The 20755-nt window shown below is 45.8% G+C and overlaps 1 protein-coding gene across 2 annotated transcripts in view; it reads left to right on the top strand.

Moving 5' to 3' along the window:
• Window positions 1-20483, top strand: part of MARS2 (methionyl-tRNA synthetase 2, mitochondrial) — a 28951-nt gene extending 8468 nt beyond the window's left edge. The window contains exons 2-3 of one of the 2 annotated variants that reach the window (XM_033945176.1): window positions 3650-3855; window positions 19259-20483. In XM_033945176.1, coding sequence (XP_033801067.1) covers window positions 3650-3855; window positions 19259-20434 — 1382 coding nt within the window. In that variant the 3' untranslated portion in view covers window positions 20435-20483. Of the gene's footprint in view, window positions 1-3520; window positions 3856-19258 lie in introns of both variants that reach the window. The other variant, XM_033945175.1, reaches the window with a different exon arrangement.
• Window positions 20484-20755: the final 272 nt, after the last annotated feature.

Here is a 20755-nt window from a genome sequence, read left to right as displayed (position 1 = left end):
ACTACAGACCAGTAAGTCTCACGTCTATAGTGTGTAAACTCATGGAAACACTGATCAAGCAGAATCTTGACACAATCCTAGACGAAGAAAAACTGCATGATCCACACCAACACGGGTTCACCCAGGGTAGATCCTGCCAATCTAATCTGATTAGCTTTTTTGACTGGGTTACTAGACAACTGGACGCCGGAGAGTCACTGGACGTGGTATATTTGGACTTCAGTAAAGCATTTGATAGCGTCCCTCATCGAAGATTACTGAACAAGCTGAAATCGATAGGATTAGGAGACACTCTAACTACATGGGTTGGGGATTGGCTGAGCGGTAGACTTCAGAAGGTGGTGGTGAACGGTACCCCATCCGAAGCATCGGACGTGATCAGTGGAGTGCCGCAGGGCTCGGTCCTGGGCCCAATTCTATTTAACTTATTCGTAAGAGATATGACGCAAGGACTTAGAGGAAGGGTATCACTGTTCGCCGATGACGCCAAACTTTGCAACATAATAGACAAAAGCTTATTACCTGATAATATGACACACGACCTACTGTTGCTGGAACAATGGTCAACTACTTGGCAGCTAGGCTTCAATGCTAAAAAATGCAAGATAATGTACCTGGGTAAGAGAAACTCGTGTAGAACTTATGTACTAAATGGTGAGACCTTGGTTAGGACCACGGCAGAACGCGACCTAGGGGTGATCATTAGTGAGGACATGAAGGTTGCCAATCAAGTGGAGAAGGCTTCCTCCAGGGCAAGACAAATGATGGGGTGTATCCGCAGAGGTTTCGTCAGCAGGAGACCTGAAGTTATGATGCCGTTGTACAGAGCCATGGTGAGGCCTCACTTGGAGTACTGTGTTCAGTTTTGGAGACCACACTACCGAAAGGACGTGCTGAGGATCGAGTCGGTTCAGCGAACGGCCACCAGGATGGTCTTGGGGCTCAAGGATCTCGCGTATGAAGAAAGATTTTAAAAAATTGCGGCTGTACTCACTTGAGGAAAGAAGAGAACGGGGAGATATGATTGAAACATATAAGTACATCACGGGACGCATCGAGTCAGAAGATGATATCTTCTGGCTCATGGGACCCTCGACCACCAGAGGGCATCCGCTGAAAATCAGGGGAGGGAAGTTTCATGGTGACTCCTGGAAGTACTTCTTCACCGAAAGAGTAGTGGATCATTGGAACAGACTCCCACTCCAGGTGATAAAGGCCAGCAGCGTGACGGATTTTAAGAGAAAATGGGATACTCACGTGGGATCTTTAAGGGAGTAAATTCAGGGGAGGGGATACTTGGAATGGGCAGACTTGGTGGGCTATAGCCCTTTTCTGCTGCTTTTTTCTATGTTTCTATCTTGGCATCTACTTACACACGAGTCCTTTGGTTATGTACCGTTGTAATGTTGTGGCGGCTATAGATAAAATTGGAGCTCTATGTACTGCTTGGCGAGATCTTCCGTTATCTCTACTGGGGAGGGCAGCCCTGATCAAAATGATGCTACTACCTAAACTTTTATACCCTATACAGACAGTGCCATTTTGGGTGTTGCAACGAGATGTCGGCAAGGTGTGATCTCTTTTCACTTTCTTCCTCTGGCGCCAGCGCTTGGCACATATCGCTTACAAGAAGCTGACACTTTCCAAGAGGGAGGGAGGTTTAGGTCTTCCTGATATTCGTGCGTATAATGTAGCGGCCCTTGTGCGGTTTATCCACGAGGGAGTGACGGGGACTGCGAGGTTCTCTCCTCCGGGGTGGATGTCAGGCAGGTGTGCACCCTTTACCTTTCTTAATCTCCTGCACTCTCCTCGCGGTCGGGGGGCAATTTTCCATCCAAATTACGATTCTTACATCCTTTCACCCTTACGTCCTTTCACCCTGGTGGTTGCGCAAGGCGCAGGCTCGGTCTCCTCTAGCCTCTCCATTCCTGCAATTGCAGGGCAATCCTAACTTTTCTCCGGGCCTCGGTTTATCCCCTTTTGCAGCTTGGGCATATCGGGGAGCTCCCCTCCTTGCTCACATGATAGATGGGGACACGAGCGTTTTTTTTCTCTTTTACTCAATTCCAAGCTCGGTGGGATGTCCCTCGTCAACAATTTTTCACCTATTTGCAGGCCATGCATTATTTCCAAAGTCTCTGCTTACAATATGGCCAGGGGTGGTTGGGCGGTCCCCTCGATGAGTATCTCTTCTCTGTGCCGGCATCTCAGAGCTTCCTCTCTGTGTGGTACCGGGTGGTCTGATCTTTTACCCCTACCGGGCCTCTTACTCACCTTCGGGATCTGTGGAATAGGGATCTGGCGGCTTCCTATATCCCTGTCACCTACTCAGAGCTTTTTCACACCTTATATGCTTATGTGAAATCTGCGGCTTGGCAGGAGACTCAATTCAAGATTATGCATAGGGCCTACATTACTAGGAAGAGAGGTGCTCTCATGGTTTATGGGATACAGCTCTATGTACTAAGTGCAAACGGGCTCCGGGGACATTTCTGCATTCCTTCCTGGAATGTCCTGAGCTCTCCTTATGGAACTCTTCCTTTGCGCAGCTCTCTTTGCTTTTGCAGCGTTACCTGGAGTGGGATTATAAAACGCTTCTTCTGAGCGATCAAACCTTACTGGAAGCACAGGGCCTCACTATACCTCAGCGGCGCTTTATTTATTTGACCCTGCTGACTGTTAAACGAACCATATTACAGTATTGGACTCAGGAAGATGTCTGAGCTGGCACGGTTTGAGTCTTGTTATTACAAACGATCTGCTAATCTAGAGGTTCGGGCATACTTAGCTTTATGGGAAGCGTGGGGGGCGGGGAGGGTGTTTGTCTGGGGAGTGTGAGTGATGTGCCTGCAGGAATTGATTGTTGGTTTGACTGTGGTATTTGGTGTGGCTGTTATCCCTTGTGTTGGGGATCACTAGGGTAGAGATACATTTAAAATCAAAACACTTGGTGGGGTCACTTGGGGAGCCGGGATACTCGGTGGATGGATCATACCGGTGCAGCGGTCTGGGGCTTTTTAGCACCTGCTGTTTTCCTTCTCTCCACCTGTAGGGGGAGCTATGTCCTGTGATTTCCTGCCCTCGCTTTGATTGGTATGTTTGGCATGAGGATTGGTTTGGATGGGAGATTTTGGGCATCCTCTCTTCTTCCTTTTTCTTCATTTTCTATGGTTGCCCTGATGCTCATGTCTCCTATGATGCTGGTGCTTGTTTTGAGTCCTTTTTAGCTGCTTTTGTTCTGTTACAGAATTTGCACCTGTTGTGCTTTATGTTTCTTCTGTATCCTATGTGTTCCTCTGGGTGACTTTAATAAAAATGATTTGCAAAAAAAAGAAACCTAAAACCAACAGCCCTAATTATATGTGAAGATATTGTTTCCACACAAGTAGTTCAAGGTAGATTACCATGTAAAGAAAATACAGACTTACAAAATAATAATTCAAATTAAAACCCTTGTCCCCTTATTCCTATCCTTGATATCCAACATTTGTAGACTTATATATTCCTTTTTGTTTTTAAGGAACAGATGAGCATGGATTGAAAATACAACAAGCTGCAAAGGCTGCAGGAGCAGCTCCCTACCAGTTCTGCTCTAAAGTGTCTGAACAGTTCAAAGCTGTATTTAACCACACCCTCATTTCCTACACAGACTACATCAGAACCACAGAGGAACGCCATAAAAGAACAGTTGAAAAATTCTGGACAGTACTGTCTGAGAGAGGTTATATTTATAAAGGAGTATATGAAGGATGGTATTCCACCCCAGATGAGAGCTTCCTTACGGAATCTCAGGTCATGGATAGTCAAGACAAACATGGAAATCTTATTAAAGTCTCCACTGAAAGTGGACATCAGGTAACAGAACTTTGTGGAAATCAATATTTAGCCATTTTGCCAACTTTTTGAATCTACAGTGTTTTGGTGCTGGTTTTCCATTTACCTTCAAGTATGACCTCAAAATTCTCAAATAATCCAGTGATTTCCAAGGGTAAGGAAAATACTTATAGTGTAAGCACTAAAAAGTGTGCTAGTTCTTATAACGCTTCTTACCATGCAATAGTAATTCAGGATGCCAGTGTGTGAATTCCTGTTATGTAGTGCTAAAGCTCTCCTCGTTTGTCACAATGGGGCCTATAAGCTATGTTTGCTGTTAACACCACAGTTAATACTGCACCTCTCCAGATAACATGTAATGAGGCAGAGAATGTGCAAAGTCTGTGATCTAGCAGTAATTAACATAATCTAAATATCTATCTGCCTCATAATGTGTGGTAACATGACAGTTCAAGTAGTACGGTTATCCCAGGACAAGCAGGCAGCATATTCTTTACGCATGGGTGACGTCACCGACGGAGCCCTCGGTACGGACCTTTTTAACTAGAAAGTTCTAGTTGGCCGCACCGCGCGTGCGCGAGTGCCTTCCCGCCCGACGGAGGAGTGCGTGGTCCCCAGTTTCTTCGTTTCCGCGGAGCGAAGAAGACGTGTGTTTTTCAACTCCGTTGAAAATCCTCTTTTTGCCTTCCCGCTCGCGTTATTTTTTCGTTTTATTCACCTTCGGGTGCTTTTTTCTTTCAGTTTACAAAAAAAAAAATACTTTCTTTTTGCTTTATTTTTCGTTCCTGCCCTGGCGGGGCCTGTTGTCACGATCCAGGCCTCGGGGTTTGATTTTGCGGAGGCCGTCTTCCCATTCATGCCCCCGCAGCCCGGGTTTAAGAAGTGCCAGCGGTGTGCACGCCCGATCTCCCTCACTGACCCACACAATTGGTGTTTACAGTGCTTGGGACCGGAGCATCGGGCGGATTCCTGCACCCGCTGTGCCACTCTTAAAAAACGCACTCTGAAGAATCGTCAAATCCAACAAAATCTACTTTTCGGCACCGGCCCGACTATGGACTCGACTTCTTCACCTGCGGCACCGTCGAAATCGGCACCGACCACTTCGACACCGCCTGAAACGACATCGGCGCCACCGGCGCCAGGTAAGCCGGCTAAGAAGCCTTCCACCCTTGAGCGCCCTCCCACCTCGGTGGCGACACCGGTCCTTTCGGCTCCACGCCGACCCAAAAAACGCTCCGCTCCGATATCGGTGAGTGCCTCGTCATCGGCCTCCTCATCACCGGAGCGTAGAGCGGCACCCATGGAACCAAAGAAAAAAGTGGTTCCGGTGCCACCCCTGGATGACCGCATTGCGGCCATCCTCCAGGATAAGTTGCAGGAACAACTCCAATAGCAACTTAAGCAGCTCTTGCCCTCTATCTTGGCACCGCTGCTTTCGGTACCAGACCGGCCCGAGCCCCGCACCGTCCAACCGGTATCCACTCCATCGGTACCTATGGACTCCTCCATGCCCATTCTCTCGGCGTCGCATCTCCATACCCATGCCGAGACTATCGCCTTGACGACGACCGATCCTCCTCGGGACCGAACAGGGCACCGGTCTTCCCGCGACCCTGACCGGCACCGTTCTTCCCGGGACCGAGACAGACACAGGTCTTCATCCCCCGGTACCGTCTCGGTACGCTCAGGCAAGTCTTTGTCTAAAACTCACCATACCGAGCCTTCCACTCCGGTCTCTCGACACGCACACACCGATGTCAGAGACCCGGACCTATGGGAAGAATCCCCTCCCGGTACCGAGGAGGATGCATCGTCGTCGGACGAAGAGCCCTCGGCCCCCGATACCACATCTAAACCTGAACAATCTTCCTTTTCTAAATTCCTCAGGGAGTTGTCGGGGGCCTTATCTTTGCCTCTGGAATCTGACTCTAAGAAGTCACAAGCTTTCCTGGAGGCATTGGATTTCGATCAACCTCCTAAAAAGTTCCTAAAGTTGCCCGTGCATGATATCCTACGGGAAACTTTTTATAAAAATTGGGAGAACCCACTGACTGTCCCTGGGGCCCCCCGTAAACTGGACAGCCTCTATAGGGTTATACCAATCCCGGGATTTGATAAACCCCAACTGCCCCATGAATCTCTCCTGGTGGAGTCCACTTTAAAAAAGACTCAGGGCTCTAGTGTGTATGCCTCCACCCCTCCTGGCAGAGAGGGCAAAACAATGGACAAATTTGGCAAGCGACTTTACCAGAATGCCATGCTTGCCAACAGAGCTAACAACTACTCATTCCATTTCTCATTCTACCTGAAACATCTGGTCATGCAACTCTCCGCCATGCAGAAGTACCTGCCAGAACACAAAGTTCCTCTATTCCAGCAGCACATCTCCAGCCTGCTCCAACTGAGAAAATTTATGGTGCGCTCTATCTATGACTCTTTTGAGCTCACCTCCCGTGCATCTGCCATCGCTGTGGCTATGCGCCGCCTGGCCTGGCTCAGGGTCTCTGATTTGGACATCAACCATCAAGACCGACTAGCCAACGCCCCATGTCTTGGTGATGAATTATTCAGAGAGTCCCTGGATACCACCACGCAGAAACTCTCAGCCCATGAGACCAGGTGAGACACTCTCATAAAACCTAAGAAAAAGGCTCCACCTGCTCGTCCTTACAGACCACAGACCTCATATCAGCGCAGGTTCTCCGCTAGGCCGCTCAATCCACCTTCACAGCAACCTAGGCGGGCCCGCCAACACCAGCACACCCAGGCTCGTGCCCAGTCTAATCAACCTGCCAAACCTCTTCCTCCTGCCAAACCATCTCAGCCCTTTTGACTCCTCTCTCCAGGGCTTAGCCAGTCTTCCACCCTCATTGCCTCTTCCTCAGCCAATCGGAGGCAGGCTCCACATCTTCCTCAGCCGTTGGGAGGTCATCACATCGGACCAGTGGGTCCTCAACATCATCCGCCACGGCTACTCTCTCAACTTCCAGACTCTCCCACCAGACAATCCTCCCGTAGAGTCTGCTTCTCATTCAACTCAAACCCCCCTCCTCCTGAGGGAGGTCCAATCCCTCCTTCTTCTCAATGCCATCGAAGAAGTGCCTCCGGAACAAAGAGGCCGGGGATTCTACTCCCGTTACTTCCTAGTTCCAAAGAAGACAGGAGACCTCCGTCCCATTCTCGATCTCAGGGACCTCAACAAGTGTCTAGTCAGGGAGAAATTCAGAATGCTCTCCCTTGCCACGCTTTACCCTCTTCTCTCTCAACACGACTGGCTATGTTCCCTGGACCTCAAAGAGGCCTACACTCACATCCCAATCCATCCAACTTCACGTCACTACCTGCGTTTCCAGGTACACCACCGCCATTATCAGTACAAAGTGCTACCTTTTGGCCTCGCTTCATCACCCAGGGTGTTCACCAAATGCCTCATTGTGGTGGCGGCCTTCCTCAGGTCTCACAACCTCCAGGTGTTCCCCTACTTGGACGATTGGTTAGTGAAAGCACCTACGTCTCCACTTGTGCTACAAGCCACTCATCATACCATCTCTCTCCTCCATCTTCTGGGGTTCGAGATCAACTACCCCAAGTCGCATCTGCTTCCCACACAGCGCCTTCAGTTCATTGGAGCAGTTCTCGACACCACACTAATGAGGGCGTTCCTCCCCTCCGACCGTCAACGGACTCTGCTCCACCTTTGTCGTCAGGTGCTCCTTCATCACTCCATTTCTGCCAGACAGATGATGGTCCTCCTGGGCCACATGGCCTCGACGGTGCATGTGCTTCCCCTGGCACGACTCCACCTCAGGACACCTCAATGGACTCTGGCCAACCAGTAGTCACAGACCTCGAATCTTCTTTCTCATCCCATCTCTGTGACATCGTCTCTTCAGCGATCTCTACAATGGTGGTTGAACTCCTCAAATCTTTCCAGGGGCCTTCTTTTTCATCTGCCCCCTCATTCCATGATCATCACCACGGATGCCTCCCCTTATGCATGGGGAGCTCACCTGGGAGACCTACGCACCCAAGGTCTTTGGACCCCGCAGGAGCGTCTACATCACATCAATTTCCTAGAACTGAGAGCCATGTTCTACGCTCTCAAGGCCTTCCAGCACCTTCTCTGCCCTCAGGTTCTTCTCCTGTGCACAGACAATCAAGTCGCCATGTACTACATCAACAAGCAGGGCGGCACCGGGTCTCGCCTCCTTTGTCAGGAGGCTCTCCGCATTTGGACCTGGGCCACGGCCCGCAGTCTCTTCCTCAAGGCTGTCTATATCCAGGGCGAACAGAACTCCCTGGCCGACAATCTCAGCCGCATCCTTCAACCTCACGAGTGGACTCTGGACCCTTCCACACTCCACTCCATCTTTGCTCGCTGGGGCACTCCGCAGGTGGACCTATTTGCAGCTCCTCACAACCATCAGCTGCCCCAGTTCTGCTCCAGACTCTTCTCTCCTCACCGTCTGGCCCCGGATGCATTCCTGCTCGACTGGACGGATCGGTTCCTCTATGCCTTTCCTCCACTACCTCTGATGTTGCGGACTTTATCCAAACTCCGCAGGGACAGGGCCACCATGATCCTCATCGCTCCTCGGTGGCCTCGCCAACACTGGTTTCCTCTCCTGCTTCAGCTCAGCGTCAGGGAGCCCATTCCTCTTCCTGTGTTTCCTACTCTACTTACGCAACAACGTCAGTCTCTGCTGCATCCCAATCTGTCTTCGCTCCACCTGACAGCTTGGTTTCTCTCGGGCTGACCTCTCCAGGAAATCTATCTCAACCTGTCCGTCTCATTTTGGACGCCTCCAGGAAACCGGCCACCCTCCAATGTTACCATCAGAAGTGGACCAGGTTCTCCTCTTGGTGCCTCCGTCATCATCACAACCCCACCTCTTTAGCGGTGGAAACTGTACTGGACTACTTGCTCTCCCTGTCCAACGCAGGCCTCAAGTCTACCTCAATCAGAGTCCATCTCAGTGCCATCACGGCGTTTCATGAGCCTATCCTGGGAAAACCTCTCACGGCTCACCCTCTGGTTTCCCGATTTATGAGGGGCCTCTTCAATGTCAAACCACCTCTGAAGCCTCCTCCGGTCGTCTGGGACCTAAATGTGGTCTTATCAGCCCTCATGAAACCTCCTTTTGAGCCTCTTGCCACAACTTCGCTCAAACTTCTGACATGGAAGGTGCTTTTCCTCATTGCCATCACCTCTGCCAGGAGGGTTAGTGAGCTGCATGCACTGGTCGCCGATCCACCGTTCACTGTTTTTCACCATGACAAGGTGGTTCTGCGTACCCATTCAAAGTTCCTTCCCAAGGTAGTCTCGGCTTTTCACCTCAACCAGTCTATTGTGTTGCCTGTTTTTTTCCCCAAACCTCATTCACATCCCGGGGAACAGGCATTGCACAGTCTTGATTGCAAGCGTGCCCTGGCTTACTATCTTGATCGTACAAGGGCTCACCGCTTGTCCCCTCAGCTCTTCCTGACCTTCGACCCTAATCGTCTGGGTCGACCGGTCTCTAAACGGACGCTATCCAACTGGCTTGCAGCTTGCATCGCGTTCTGTTATACTCGGGCCGGTCTGTCACTGGACGGTGCTGTCACTGCCCACAGGGTGAGAGCTATGGCCGCTTCTGTTGCTTTCCTCCGTTCCACACCCATTGAGGAAATCTGCAAGGCGGCCACCTGGTCCTCAGTTCACACATTCACTACTCACTACTGTCTGGATGCTTTCTCCAGACGGGATGGGCACTTCGGCCAATCTGTACTTCAGAATTTATTTTCCTAATGGCCAACCATCCCTCCTCCCTCTTTGTTAGCTTGGAGGTCACCCATGCGTAAAGAATATGCTGCCTGCTTGTCCTGGGATAAAGCACAGTTACTTACCGTAACAGGTGTTATCCAGGGACAGCAGGCAGATATTCTTACGTCCCACCCACCTCCCCGGGTTGGCTTCTTAGCTGGCTTATCCTAACTGGGGACCACGCATTCCTCCGTCGGGCGGGAAGGCACTCGCGCACGCGCGGTGCGGCCAACTAGAACTTTCTAGTTAAAAAGGTCCGTACCGAGGGCTCCGTCGGTGACGTCACCCATGCGTAAAGAATATCTGCCTGCTGTCCCTGGATAACACCTGTTACGGTAAGTAACTGTGCTTTATCTGCAATGCAGTTAATGCATAGCAAGAAAATTGTTCTGTGTGAAACATATGAGAAGATGCTGAGAATGCCCCCAATAGTTAACACAGAAGATCTGCAGACCCTTATCACACTTGGGTAGATGGAAGCATTTTACTATTAATTTTGCTAAATATATACTGCAGGGACCTATTTCGGATGAATGTGTATCCCATATTTGCTGTTTAAAAAAATGCAAACACTGATATTTCTGAGGTCTTATACTGTATATATTTACTGTTACTTCACTAATGTATCATGTTACTTGGTTAGAAAAATAAACTGATATATATAATATATATATATATATATATATATATATATATATATATATATATATATATACATATATACATGGTCTTGATAAATTGTCCATTAACTATTTTCAAAATACTTATTTGTCGCTAATGGAACTTAATCATGTAAAACACCGTAGGTCTAGTCATGCAAATGGATTGGCCAAATGTGGATAATCTGAATAGGAGCGTGCAGGCAGAAATTTTCCATTTTGTTTGTACTGTGTACTGTTTGGTATGCACCGGGTCATTCCACATTAAATGGTCTAATTTTAGAAAAGTGCCCCACCTTACCATCATAGATTTTGATGAAACATATGCTGAATCGTACATGACTCAAACTAACTTTGGTAAAATTTAAGATTCACCAGTGGAATGCTTGTGAAGATGCAGCTTTTTGCTTGAAACCATACTGTGACCATATACAGTATCCCTTCCAAATCTTTGCAAATTTAAGTCAAAAATATTCCCTTGGTTATATAAGCAAAACAAATGAAACTTGGAGATCTTGTACAACCTTTTACAATCTATTCAATGGAACTATTGTATGAAAAAAAGCCCCAAAGGTGGGCCAAAAAAATGGACACATTAAAAAATTTCAGTTTAGCCTTCTGTGGCTCATGTAATAATGAAGCTATCCCTGTAAAAAAAACAATTTCTATTATTTTATGACATGACTTTGTTCTCAAATATACGATTTCAACATATAAGCTGACAAGATTCCCCCTTCTCTTTGTGCTACCCTTAAGTGTTTCACTTTCCTATACATTTAATGGAGTTCCCCCTATTACCTTCTGTCTCTTATATGTTAGTTCCTCTCATAAATATTAATTTGTATTAATATTTTATAAACTCAAATATAAACCGGGATTTTTGGGCCAAAACATTGGCCCAAAAATGGAGGTTCCGGTTTATATTCAAGCCAATATACCCCCCTTCCAAAATTATTGCAGGCCGCTGAGACTACGACAGGCGCTCACGGCAGCCATTTCCTATTGGTGATCTACACGGGGCAGGAGCGTAGGTAAGGCCGGGATGCCGGGAGGAAGGCTGGAGAGAGGCGGGAATGTGCTAAACTATGGGGGGGTTCCACCCCCCAAAAAAATTGCGAATATGTGAAACCGCAAGTGTCAAAACCACGAATGGAGAGGATGAAGTGTATAACTGTTTGTGCTTCAGGCACTCATTCTGTCTGCGTTTGCACTACACATCAGAACATTAAGCTTATGTTGCAAGGCACAAATATCAAATACATGTACAAAGTGCATATGGAGAAAACTGTTTGCAATTTGAACTCCAAAGATTGCATGCTACAACGATGTCAAAGCTGTATCAGCGAGGAAACATTGACAATTTATTTGGAAGAAACATTCAAGGACTGGGATCAGGATGGATCAATCAAATTCAAACAGTGAGTCCATACTGATCTCAAAACATTGGAAACAAGCAAGCTAACATTGAATGATTGTATCTGCAAACTTGGAAGCTGTCAAGTCACCACTTCCTTTTCAAAGCATCAAAGTGAATACTTGAAATCCTTGAAAGCCAATTTAGAAGAAAGTGAATTGATCATTCTGATGGATTTTGCTGAAAAATATTATTTTGTTGTACAAGATGCGGCAAAGGGCTTTCATTGGGAAAATTCACGAGCTACGTTACATCCCTTTCTTGCTTACTACATTGGCGAAGCTCATACCATACAAGTCATAAACGTTTTGATCATCACATATCACATACAACTTGACTCAATATCCATTCATGTGTTTATTCAAAAGCTGATTGAATTTTTGAAGGCAAAAAACGAAAGTTCACATAATCCACTTTTTAGTGATTGCTCAGTAGCTCAATGAAAGTACAAAAATTGTCAACCTGTGCAATCATAAAAGTGATTTCAATATTGAAACACAATGGAGATTTTTTTGGTACAAGCCTTGGAAAATCACTTTGTGATGGAATTGGTGGAACAACGAAAAGATTAACAGGTAGAGCTAGCCTTCAAAGACCATCAAATGACCAAATATTGACACCAAAAGACCTATTCAATTTCTGTGACAAGAACATACATGGAATTAAATACATATTTGTTCACAAAGAAGAAATAGATAAAAACAATAAATTTCAAGAAGAAAGATGGCAAGAAAGCAGCACAAGAACTAGAAAATATCATCAATTTGTACCATTCCATTCAAACACCATTCGTGTCAGCAAAATATCAAATGATACTACCTACTTTGTGGCCAGAACTTCCAATAAAGGCACTACAATACTGGCCTTGAGAATATCACAACTGCTCCCTGGTTATTATATTGCTTACATTTGCAATAACAAATGGATTGGCACCTTGATAAAGTTTATGCAGCCACATGGCCTTCTAATTTATTTTACTGACCTGAAAGATATTTGTTGAATGCCAGAACATCTCATTTCCATGCTCTCTGCCCCATCGGTTATATTATTTGTGCAACTATATCAGTTTTCAGAAACTATTTTGGCAAATGTGGCTTGTAAATTCAATAAAATGCAATGAAGAAATAGACAGAACTTCAGATTGGGCACCAATATAAGATACCCACTTTAGACTTGGGAACCTAGGTTAAGCTGCCTAGTGATTGGCTTGGGAACCAGACAGATACCCGCTCAAGGCTTTGGAACCTTGACAAAGAAACCAAGACTGCAGTCTTGGGAACCTGATCTAAGAGACCCCTACCTGTGGCTGGTATTGTATGGCTGTCGTGTGTGACCTCTACGACGATGAGGTTGCTGGTTCAAATTTCTTGAACTGGTAGTGGCAATGCTACCATGAACCAATGCAATCAAATATTTTCCTTTTTAAAATGCGAAAGAACAGTCGCATAACAAGTACAACTTTAAGAACTAAACTAAACCTTAAGTTACCATATTTGATTAGGGCTCGTCAGTTTGGAAAAGAGACGGCTGAAGGGAGATGTGATTGAAGTCTACAAAATCCTGAGTGGAGTAGAACGGATACAAGTGGATCGATTTTTCGCTCAGTCAAAAATTACAAAGACTAGGGAACACTCGATGAAGTTACAGGGAAATACTTTTAAAACCGATAGGAGGAAATTTTTTTTGCTCAGAGAATACTTAAGCTGTGGAACTTGTTGCCAGAGGATGTGGTAAGAGTGGATAGCGTAGCTGATTTTAAGAAAGGTTTGGACAAGTTCCTAGAGGAAAAGTCCATAGTCTGTTATTGAGAAAAACATAGGGGAAGCTACTGCTTGCCCTATATTGGTAGTATGGAATATTGCTACTCCTTGGGTTTTGGTCAGGTACTAGTGACCTGGATTGGCCACCGTGAGAACAGGCTACTGGGCTTGATGAACCATTGGTCTGACCCAGTAAGGCTATTCTTATGTTCTTAATATATGCTGTTACCACAGAAACTCCTACGAATTTGGACCTTTTATTTTCAGGCACAGTGTGCTCATGTTTAAAAAATTAAAAAAAAAACAAACCCAAACCACCTTTTTTAGGGGGCTTGAAACATGCTGTTTCAAATAGAGCTGGTTCAAAATTGTTTTTGGATGACTTTTGCAAAAGCTTGTTGAAAATATCCAATTTTCAGTGTTTTTTGTAAAATCACAAAATTTTAAAGTCAAATTGTAAAGTAATAAGATTAGCTTTTAATTTGAAATCGTATATTTGAGAACAGTCGTGTCACATAATAATAGACAAAATTTTACGGGGATAGCTTCATTATTGCAGGAACCATATAAGGCTAAACTTTGAAATTTTTTAGCACATCTGTTTTTTTCGGCCCATTTTGAGGGTTTTTACATATGTCAGTTTCAAAAAATGAAAATTTGCATTAGTTCTATTGAATAGGTCGTAAAAAGTTGTATAAGATCACCAAGTTTTATTTGTTTTACACATAAAACCAAGTAAATATTTTGAGTCAAAAGTTGCAAACATTTTGCAGGGAATATTATATATGATTGTGGTATGGTATAGAGAATGACATGGGGAAAAATGTTGTCCATGTTCCTGCTAGCTCAGTTCTCATCTCCACCCCGTCCCCACGAGCTTGGTTCCCTTTCCTGCCCCATCCCTGCAAACCATCTGATCCCATCCACACAAGTTTTATACTGAACTTATTTTATTAAAGTATAAAAAGAAACAATATTCTGTACAATTGTCATTTTATAAATCAGAGTTCTAGCTGCCGAACTAGATATTGTTGCTATCACAGAGACATGGTTCAGTGAATCACATGGATGGGATGCAAACATACCGGGATATAATCTTTTTAGGAAGGACAGAGATGGTTATAAAGGTGGAGGAGTAGCTCTCTATGTAAAGATCAATATCCAAGCGACCGAAATGAAAGGAACCTGGGGAGAGGAAGAAGCGATATGGATTGCTCTGAAAAGAGAAGATGGAACTTCTATCTACGTGGGTGTAGTCTACAGATCTCCGACTCAATCGCAGCAAATTGATAAGGATCTGATTGTGGATATCCAAAAGTTTGGAAGGAAAGAGGAGGTTCTGCTGTTGGGAGATTTCAACCTGCAGGATGCGGACTGGAATGTTCCGTCTGCGGAATCGGAAAGAAGTAGGGAGATTGTGGATGCCTTTCAAGAGGCTCTGCTCAGACAAATGGTGATGGAACCCACAAGGGAAAAAGCGATATTGGATCTGGTCCTCACAAATGGAGAGAGTATCTCTAATGTTCGAGTGGGTGCTCACCTGGGTAGTAGCGATCATCAAACGGTTTGGTTTGATATAACGGCTAAAGTGGAGAGCGGCCGCACGATACTTAAAGTCCTAGATTTCAAACGTACGGACTTTAATGCAATGGGAAAGTACCTGAAGAAAGAGCTGTTAGGATGGGAGGACATAAGAGAAGTGGAAAGACAGTGGTCTAAGCTGAAAGGAGCGATAAAAATGGCTACGGACCTTTATGTGAAGAAAATCAATAAAAACAAGAGAAAAAGGAAGCCGATATGGTTCTCCAACCTAGTGGCTGAGAAAATAAAGGCAAAAGAGTTGGCGTTCATGAAATATAAAAAAACCCAAGAAGAGGAGAGCAGAAAGGACTACAGGGTGAAACTGAAAGAAACCAAGAGAGAGATACGTTTGGCGAAGGCACAGGCGGAAGAACAAATGGCTAAAAATGTAAAAAAGGGAGATAAAAATTTTTTCAGATATATTAGTGAAAGGAGGAAGATAAAAAAATGGAATTGCTAGGCTAAAAGATGCTGGGAACAAATATGTGGAGAGTGATGAGGAGAAAGCAAATGTGCTAAACAAATACTTCTGTTCTGTGTTCACAGAAGAAAATCCTGGAGAAGGACCGAGATTGTCTGGCAAAGTTACACGAGAAAATGGAGTAGATTCTGCGCCGTTCACGGAGGAGGGTGTTTATGAGCAACTTGAAAAACTGAAGGTGGACAAAGCGATGGGACCAGACAGGATCCATCCCAGGATACTAAGGGAGCTCAGAGAGGTTCTGGCGAGTCCTATTAAAGACTTGTTCAACAAATCTCTGGAGACGGGAGTGATTCCTGGGGATTGGAGGAGAGCGGATGTGGTCCCTATTCATAAAAGTGGTCACAGGGATGAAGCAGGAAACTACAGGCCGGTGAGCCTCACTTCAGTTGTTGGAAAAATAATGGAAGTGTTGCTGAAAGAAAGGATAGTGTATTTCCTTGAATCTAATGGGTTACAGGATCCGAGGCAACATGGCTTTACAAGGGGTAAATCGTGCCAAACGAACCTGATTGAATTTTTTGATTGGGTGACCAGAGAGCTGGATCGAGGACATATGCTAGATGTAATTTACTTGGATTTCAGCAAAGCCTTTGATACAGTTCCTCATAGGAGGCTGTTGAACAAACTTGAAGGGCTGAAGTTAGGACCCAAAGTGGTGAACTGGGTCAGAAACTGGCTGTCGGACAGACGCCAGAGGGTGGTGGTTAATGGAAGTCGCTCGAAGGAAGGAAAGGTGACTAGTGGAGTCCCTCAGGGTTCGGTGCTGGGGCCAATCCTGTTCAATATGTATGTAAGTGACATTGCTGAAGGGTTAGAAGGAAAAGTGTGCCTTTTTGCAGATGATACCAAGATTTGTAACAGAGTAGACACCGAAGAGGGAGTGGAGAATATGAAAAAGGATCTGCAAAAGTTAGAGGAATGGTCTAATGCCTGGCAACTAAAATTCAATGCAAAGAAATGCAGAGTAATGCATTTGGGGATTAATAATAGGAAGGAACCGTATATGCTGGGAGGAGAGAAGCTGATATGCACGGACGGAGAGAGGGACCTTGGGGTGATAGTGTCCGAAGATCTAAAGGCGAAAAAACAGTGTGACAAGGCAGTGGCTGCTGCCAGAAGGATTCTGGGCTGTATAAAGAGAGGCGTAGTCAGTAGAAGGAAGAAGGTGTTGATGCCCCTGTACAGGTCATTGGTGAGGCCCCACTTGGAGTATTGTGTTCAGTTTTGGAGACCATATCTGGCGAAAGACGTAAGAAGACTTGAGGCGGTCCAGAGGAGGGCGACGAAAATGATAGGAGGCTTGCATCAGAAGACATATGAGGAGAGACTGGAAGCCCTGAATATGTATACCCTAGAGGAAAGGAGAGACAGGGGAGATATGATTCAGACGTTCAAATACTTAAAGGGTATTAACGTAGAACAAAATCTTTTCCAGAGAAAGGAAAATGGTAAAACCAGAGGACATAATTTGAGGTTGAGGGGTGGTAGATTCAGGGGCAATGTTAGGAAATTCTACTTTACGGAGAGGGTAGTGGATGCCTGGAATGCGCTCCCGAGAGAGGTGGTGGAGAGTAAAACTGTGACTGAGTTCAAAGAAGCGTGGGATGAACACAGAAGATTTAGAATCGGAAAATAATATTAAATATTGAACTAGGCCAGTTACTGGGCAGACTTGTACGGTCTGTGTCTGTGTATGGCCGTTTGGTGGAGGATGGGCAGGGGAGGGCTTCAATGGCTGGGAGGGTGTAGATGGGCTGGAGCAAGTCTTAACAGAGATTTCGGCAGGTGGAACCCAAGCATAGTACCGGGTAAAGCTTTGGATTCTTGCCCAGAAATAGCTAAGAAGAAGAAAAAAAAAAAAAAAATTTTAAATTGAATCAGGTTGGGCAGACTGGATGGACCATTCGGGTCTTTTTCTGCCGTCATCTACTATGTTACTATGTTACTAGAGGAAGAGATCTTCAGATGGCAGGGCTTTGTTTATAAACATTTATCAACATAGCTACAATGCTACTTTATCCTAAAGAAAAGAAATATTATTTTTTTTCTACCTTTTGTTGTCTAGTTTCTGCTTTCCTCATCTCATCATTCTCTTCCTTCTATCCACTGTCTGCCTTCTCTCTGCCTCTTCTATATGGCATCTGCTCTATTTCTATGCCTCTACCAGAAACTGTCTGCCTCTCCCTTCCATCTTTCCCTCCCCTCCCAATTGGTCTGCCACCCATCTTCCCTCCTCTCTCCCATGGTCTGGCATCTCTCTTCGCCTTTCTTCCCTTCAGATCTGGTATCTGTCTCCTCCTCCCCCAATGTTCTGCTATCTCTCTCCTCTCCCTTTCCCTTCCTTTTTTTCTGCTCTTCCTTCTCAATTTGTTTTCTACCTCTTGTCTACTTTCTTAATTTCCAGTCCTCAATTTCCCTTTCATTGTGTCTACCTACAGCTTGCCATCTCTTTCTCTCACCCCTTCCAGTATCTCACTAACTCCTCTTCCCCCAATCCAACAAATGCCCTTTTTTCTTTATCCCCTCCTTCCATCCAGTATGTCATCTCTCTCTCCTCTCCTTTCCGAATTCTGTTTCTCTCTCCCTTTCTCTCCCCCCTCTCTCTGTATCTCCCTCTCCTCTCTCTCTCCTCCCCTCTCCCCTCTCTCTACTTACACTTCCTTCTAGCGTTTGCTCCCACTTGCTCCCCTCCCCACTTCCATCCAGAGTCTGCACCCCTCTCTCTCTACTTTCTTCAGCGTCATTCAACCTCTTCCCCTTGTCAGGTTATCTTCCTCCCTTCACCTCACCTTCTCAGGTGCTTTTCAGAGTTTTCTCTTTCTGGGGTGTCCAGACGTGGCAACCGTTCTCACAAGTCCAAAACCACTGTCCCAAAACTTCTCCTCTGATGCACCTTCCTGTTTCCATCTGGGCGGCTTGCATCAAAGGAGAAGCTTTGGGCAATTGCATTGGACTTGTGAGAACGGTTGCCACCTCCAGACACATCAGAAAGCGAAAACTCTGAAAAGCGCCTGCAAAAATTAGGGGAAGGGATGGAGATGACCCGATGAGAGGAAGAGATGCCCAGACCGTGGGGCCCCCTGGTCTGTGGGACCCAGGGCAGCTGCCCTGTCTGCCCTCCCCTAACTCCAGCCCTGCCTGTGTTGGATCCAGGGGCAGGCCTACCAGCCTCTTCAAAGCTACTTCAGAAGGAGGGACTTTGGAGCAGCCCTGCCTGCAGGAAGCTTCAAAGAGGCTGGTAGGCCCGCTCTGGGAGCCACGAAGATCACAGGTTTTCTGGGGGGGTTTTTGCTGCCAGCATTCGGGAGGGAGGGAGTGTCGTGATCGCGAGGGGGCTGCTGACAGGGAGGGGTGGGAAGGGAGGCAACGCAGCAGATACTTTACTGCGAGGACTAGACCATTCACTGCTCCATAGGGTGCAACTAGCTATGGGTAACAGTCATCATGTCATTCTCTAGTATGGTATCAAACAGAGCTATATCTTCACAAGTATTCCACTGGTGGATCTTAAACTTTACCGGAGTTTGGTTAAGTCATGTAAGATTCTGCACACAGTTTCATCAAAACCTGTGATGGGCATGTGGGGAGCCCTGGACCACCTGACTTGGAACGACCCCACTGTTAATAAAGCAAAACCAGTAAAAAATGCTTTTCCCTAGCAATGATGGCTTGATGCTTTCTTTTGAACAGATAAATAACATTTATTTATTTTTTTTCCAGGTACATTGGACCAAAGAAGAAAACTATATGTTTAAATTGTCAGATTTTAGACCTTTGTTACTGAAATGGCTGGTGGGACACAAACAGGCAATTTATCCAGACAAGTTTTATCAGATTGTTCTTCAGTGGCTGCAGGAAGATCTCCCAGATCTGTCGGTGTCTAGAGAACAAAGTCGTTTAAAATGGGGTGTCCCTGTACCTGGGGATTCCCAACAGATAATCTATGTGTGGCTGGATGCTCTAGTTAATTACCTTACCGTGGCAGGCTACCCCGAAGCTCACCATTCATGGTGGCCTGCAGTGCATCATGTGGTGGGTAAAGATATTCTCAAGTTTCATGCAATATATTGGCCTGCATTTCTGATGGCAGCAGGACTAGCACCACCTGACCATATCTATGTGCACTCTCATTGGCTGGTCCATGGCCAGAAGATGTCTAAAAGCCTGGGGAATGTGGTGGATCCCATGAACTGCTGTGACCAATATACAGTGGATGGCTTCAGATACTTTCTTTTAAGGCAAGGTGTCCCAGACAGAGATTGTGACTATAACCATGAGAAGGTGGTTCAGCTCCTGAATGCTGAGCTTGCAGATGCTCTGGGAGGACTTTTAAACCGCTGCTGTGCCTCCAACATAAACCATACTCAGACCTATGGCTTCTTCTCGAGTTCCTGCTTTCCAGATAAACAAAGCTGTTTTGATAAAGCAACATCTGCCAGGGCAACAGAAGAAGATTACCAACTGATTGAATTTGTGGAAAACTTACCTGCTGAAGTGCAGACCCATTATGAAAATTTTCGTATCTATAAGGCTTTAGAAGCCATAGATGCGTGTGTGAGACTGACAAATAAATTCTTTCAGAGGCACACACCCTGGAAGCTTAATAGCACTAACCCTGCTGAAAAGCTTTGGCTGGATACCATCATGTATGTTACTATGGAGTGCCTGCGCACATATGGCACTCTGCTTCAGCCGGTGGTGCCATTCATTGCTGACAAGTTACTTTCCAGGCTGGGCGTGGTTCAGCATGAACGAATGCTGAAAGATTTCTTTTTTTTGGCTAGGTATAATGGGAAGTACTGTCCCTTTGAAGGAAGAGAACTGGGGCCTGATACTGGAGTCTTATTCCACAGACTTGGCAAACATGAATCGCACAAAAAAAAAGAATCCATCTAGCCTAAAACTGTAAATCCATGCCAATAAAAGTAGTGTTTTCAAAGCCATACTCACTTGGTATATTACTTATAAACCTTCTCTTCTTGTTCATCTAGCTTAATGGTAGTGCAGCAGATCGAAAACCAAGGGAACTGGGTTCAATTCCCACTACAGCTCCTTGTGACTCTGGGCAAGTCACTTAGCCCTCCATTTCCCCAGATACAAGACTCGAAAGTTCTTGTACAGTATATAAAATGTAAACTGCTTTTATCATAACCACAGAAAGTTAGTAGAGTACTCCCCCAGTCATTCGCGGTCGGCAATTCGCGGTCCCGGTCATTC

Source organism: Geotrypetes seraphini, chromosome 5, assembly GCF_902459505.1.
Source record: "Geotrypetes seraphini chromosome 5, aGeoSer1.1, whole genome shotgun sequence".
Lineage (NCBI taxonomy): Eukaryota > Metazoa > Chordata > Amphibia > Gymnophiona > Dermophiidae > Geotrypetes > Geotrypetes seraphini.
The sequence above is the reverse complement of the archived record's forward strand: the minus strand, read 5'-3'. Positions and strand labels throughout refer to the sequence as shown.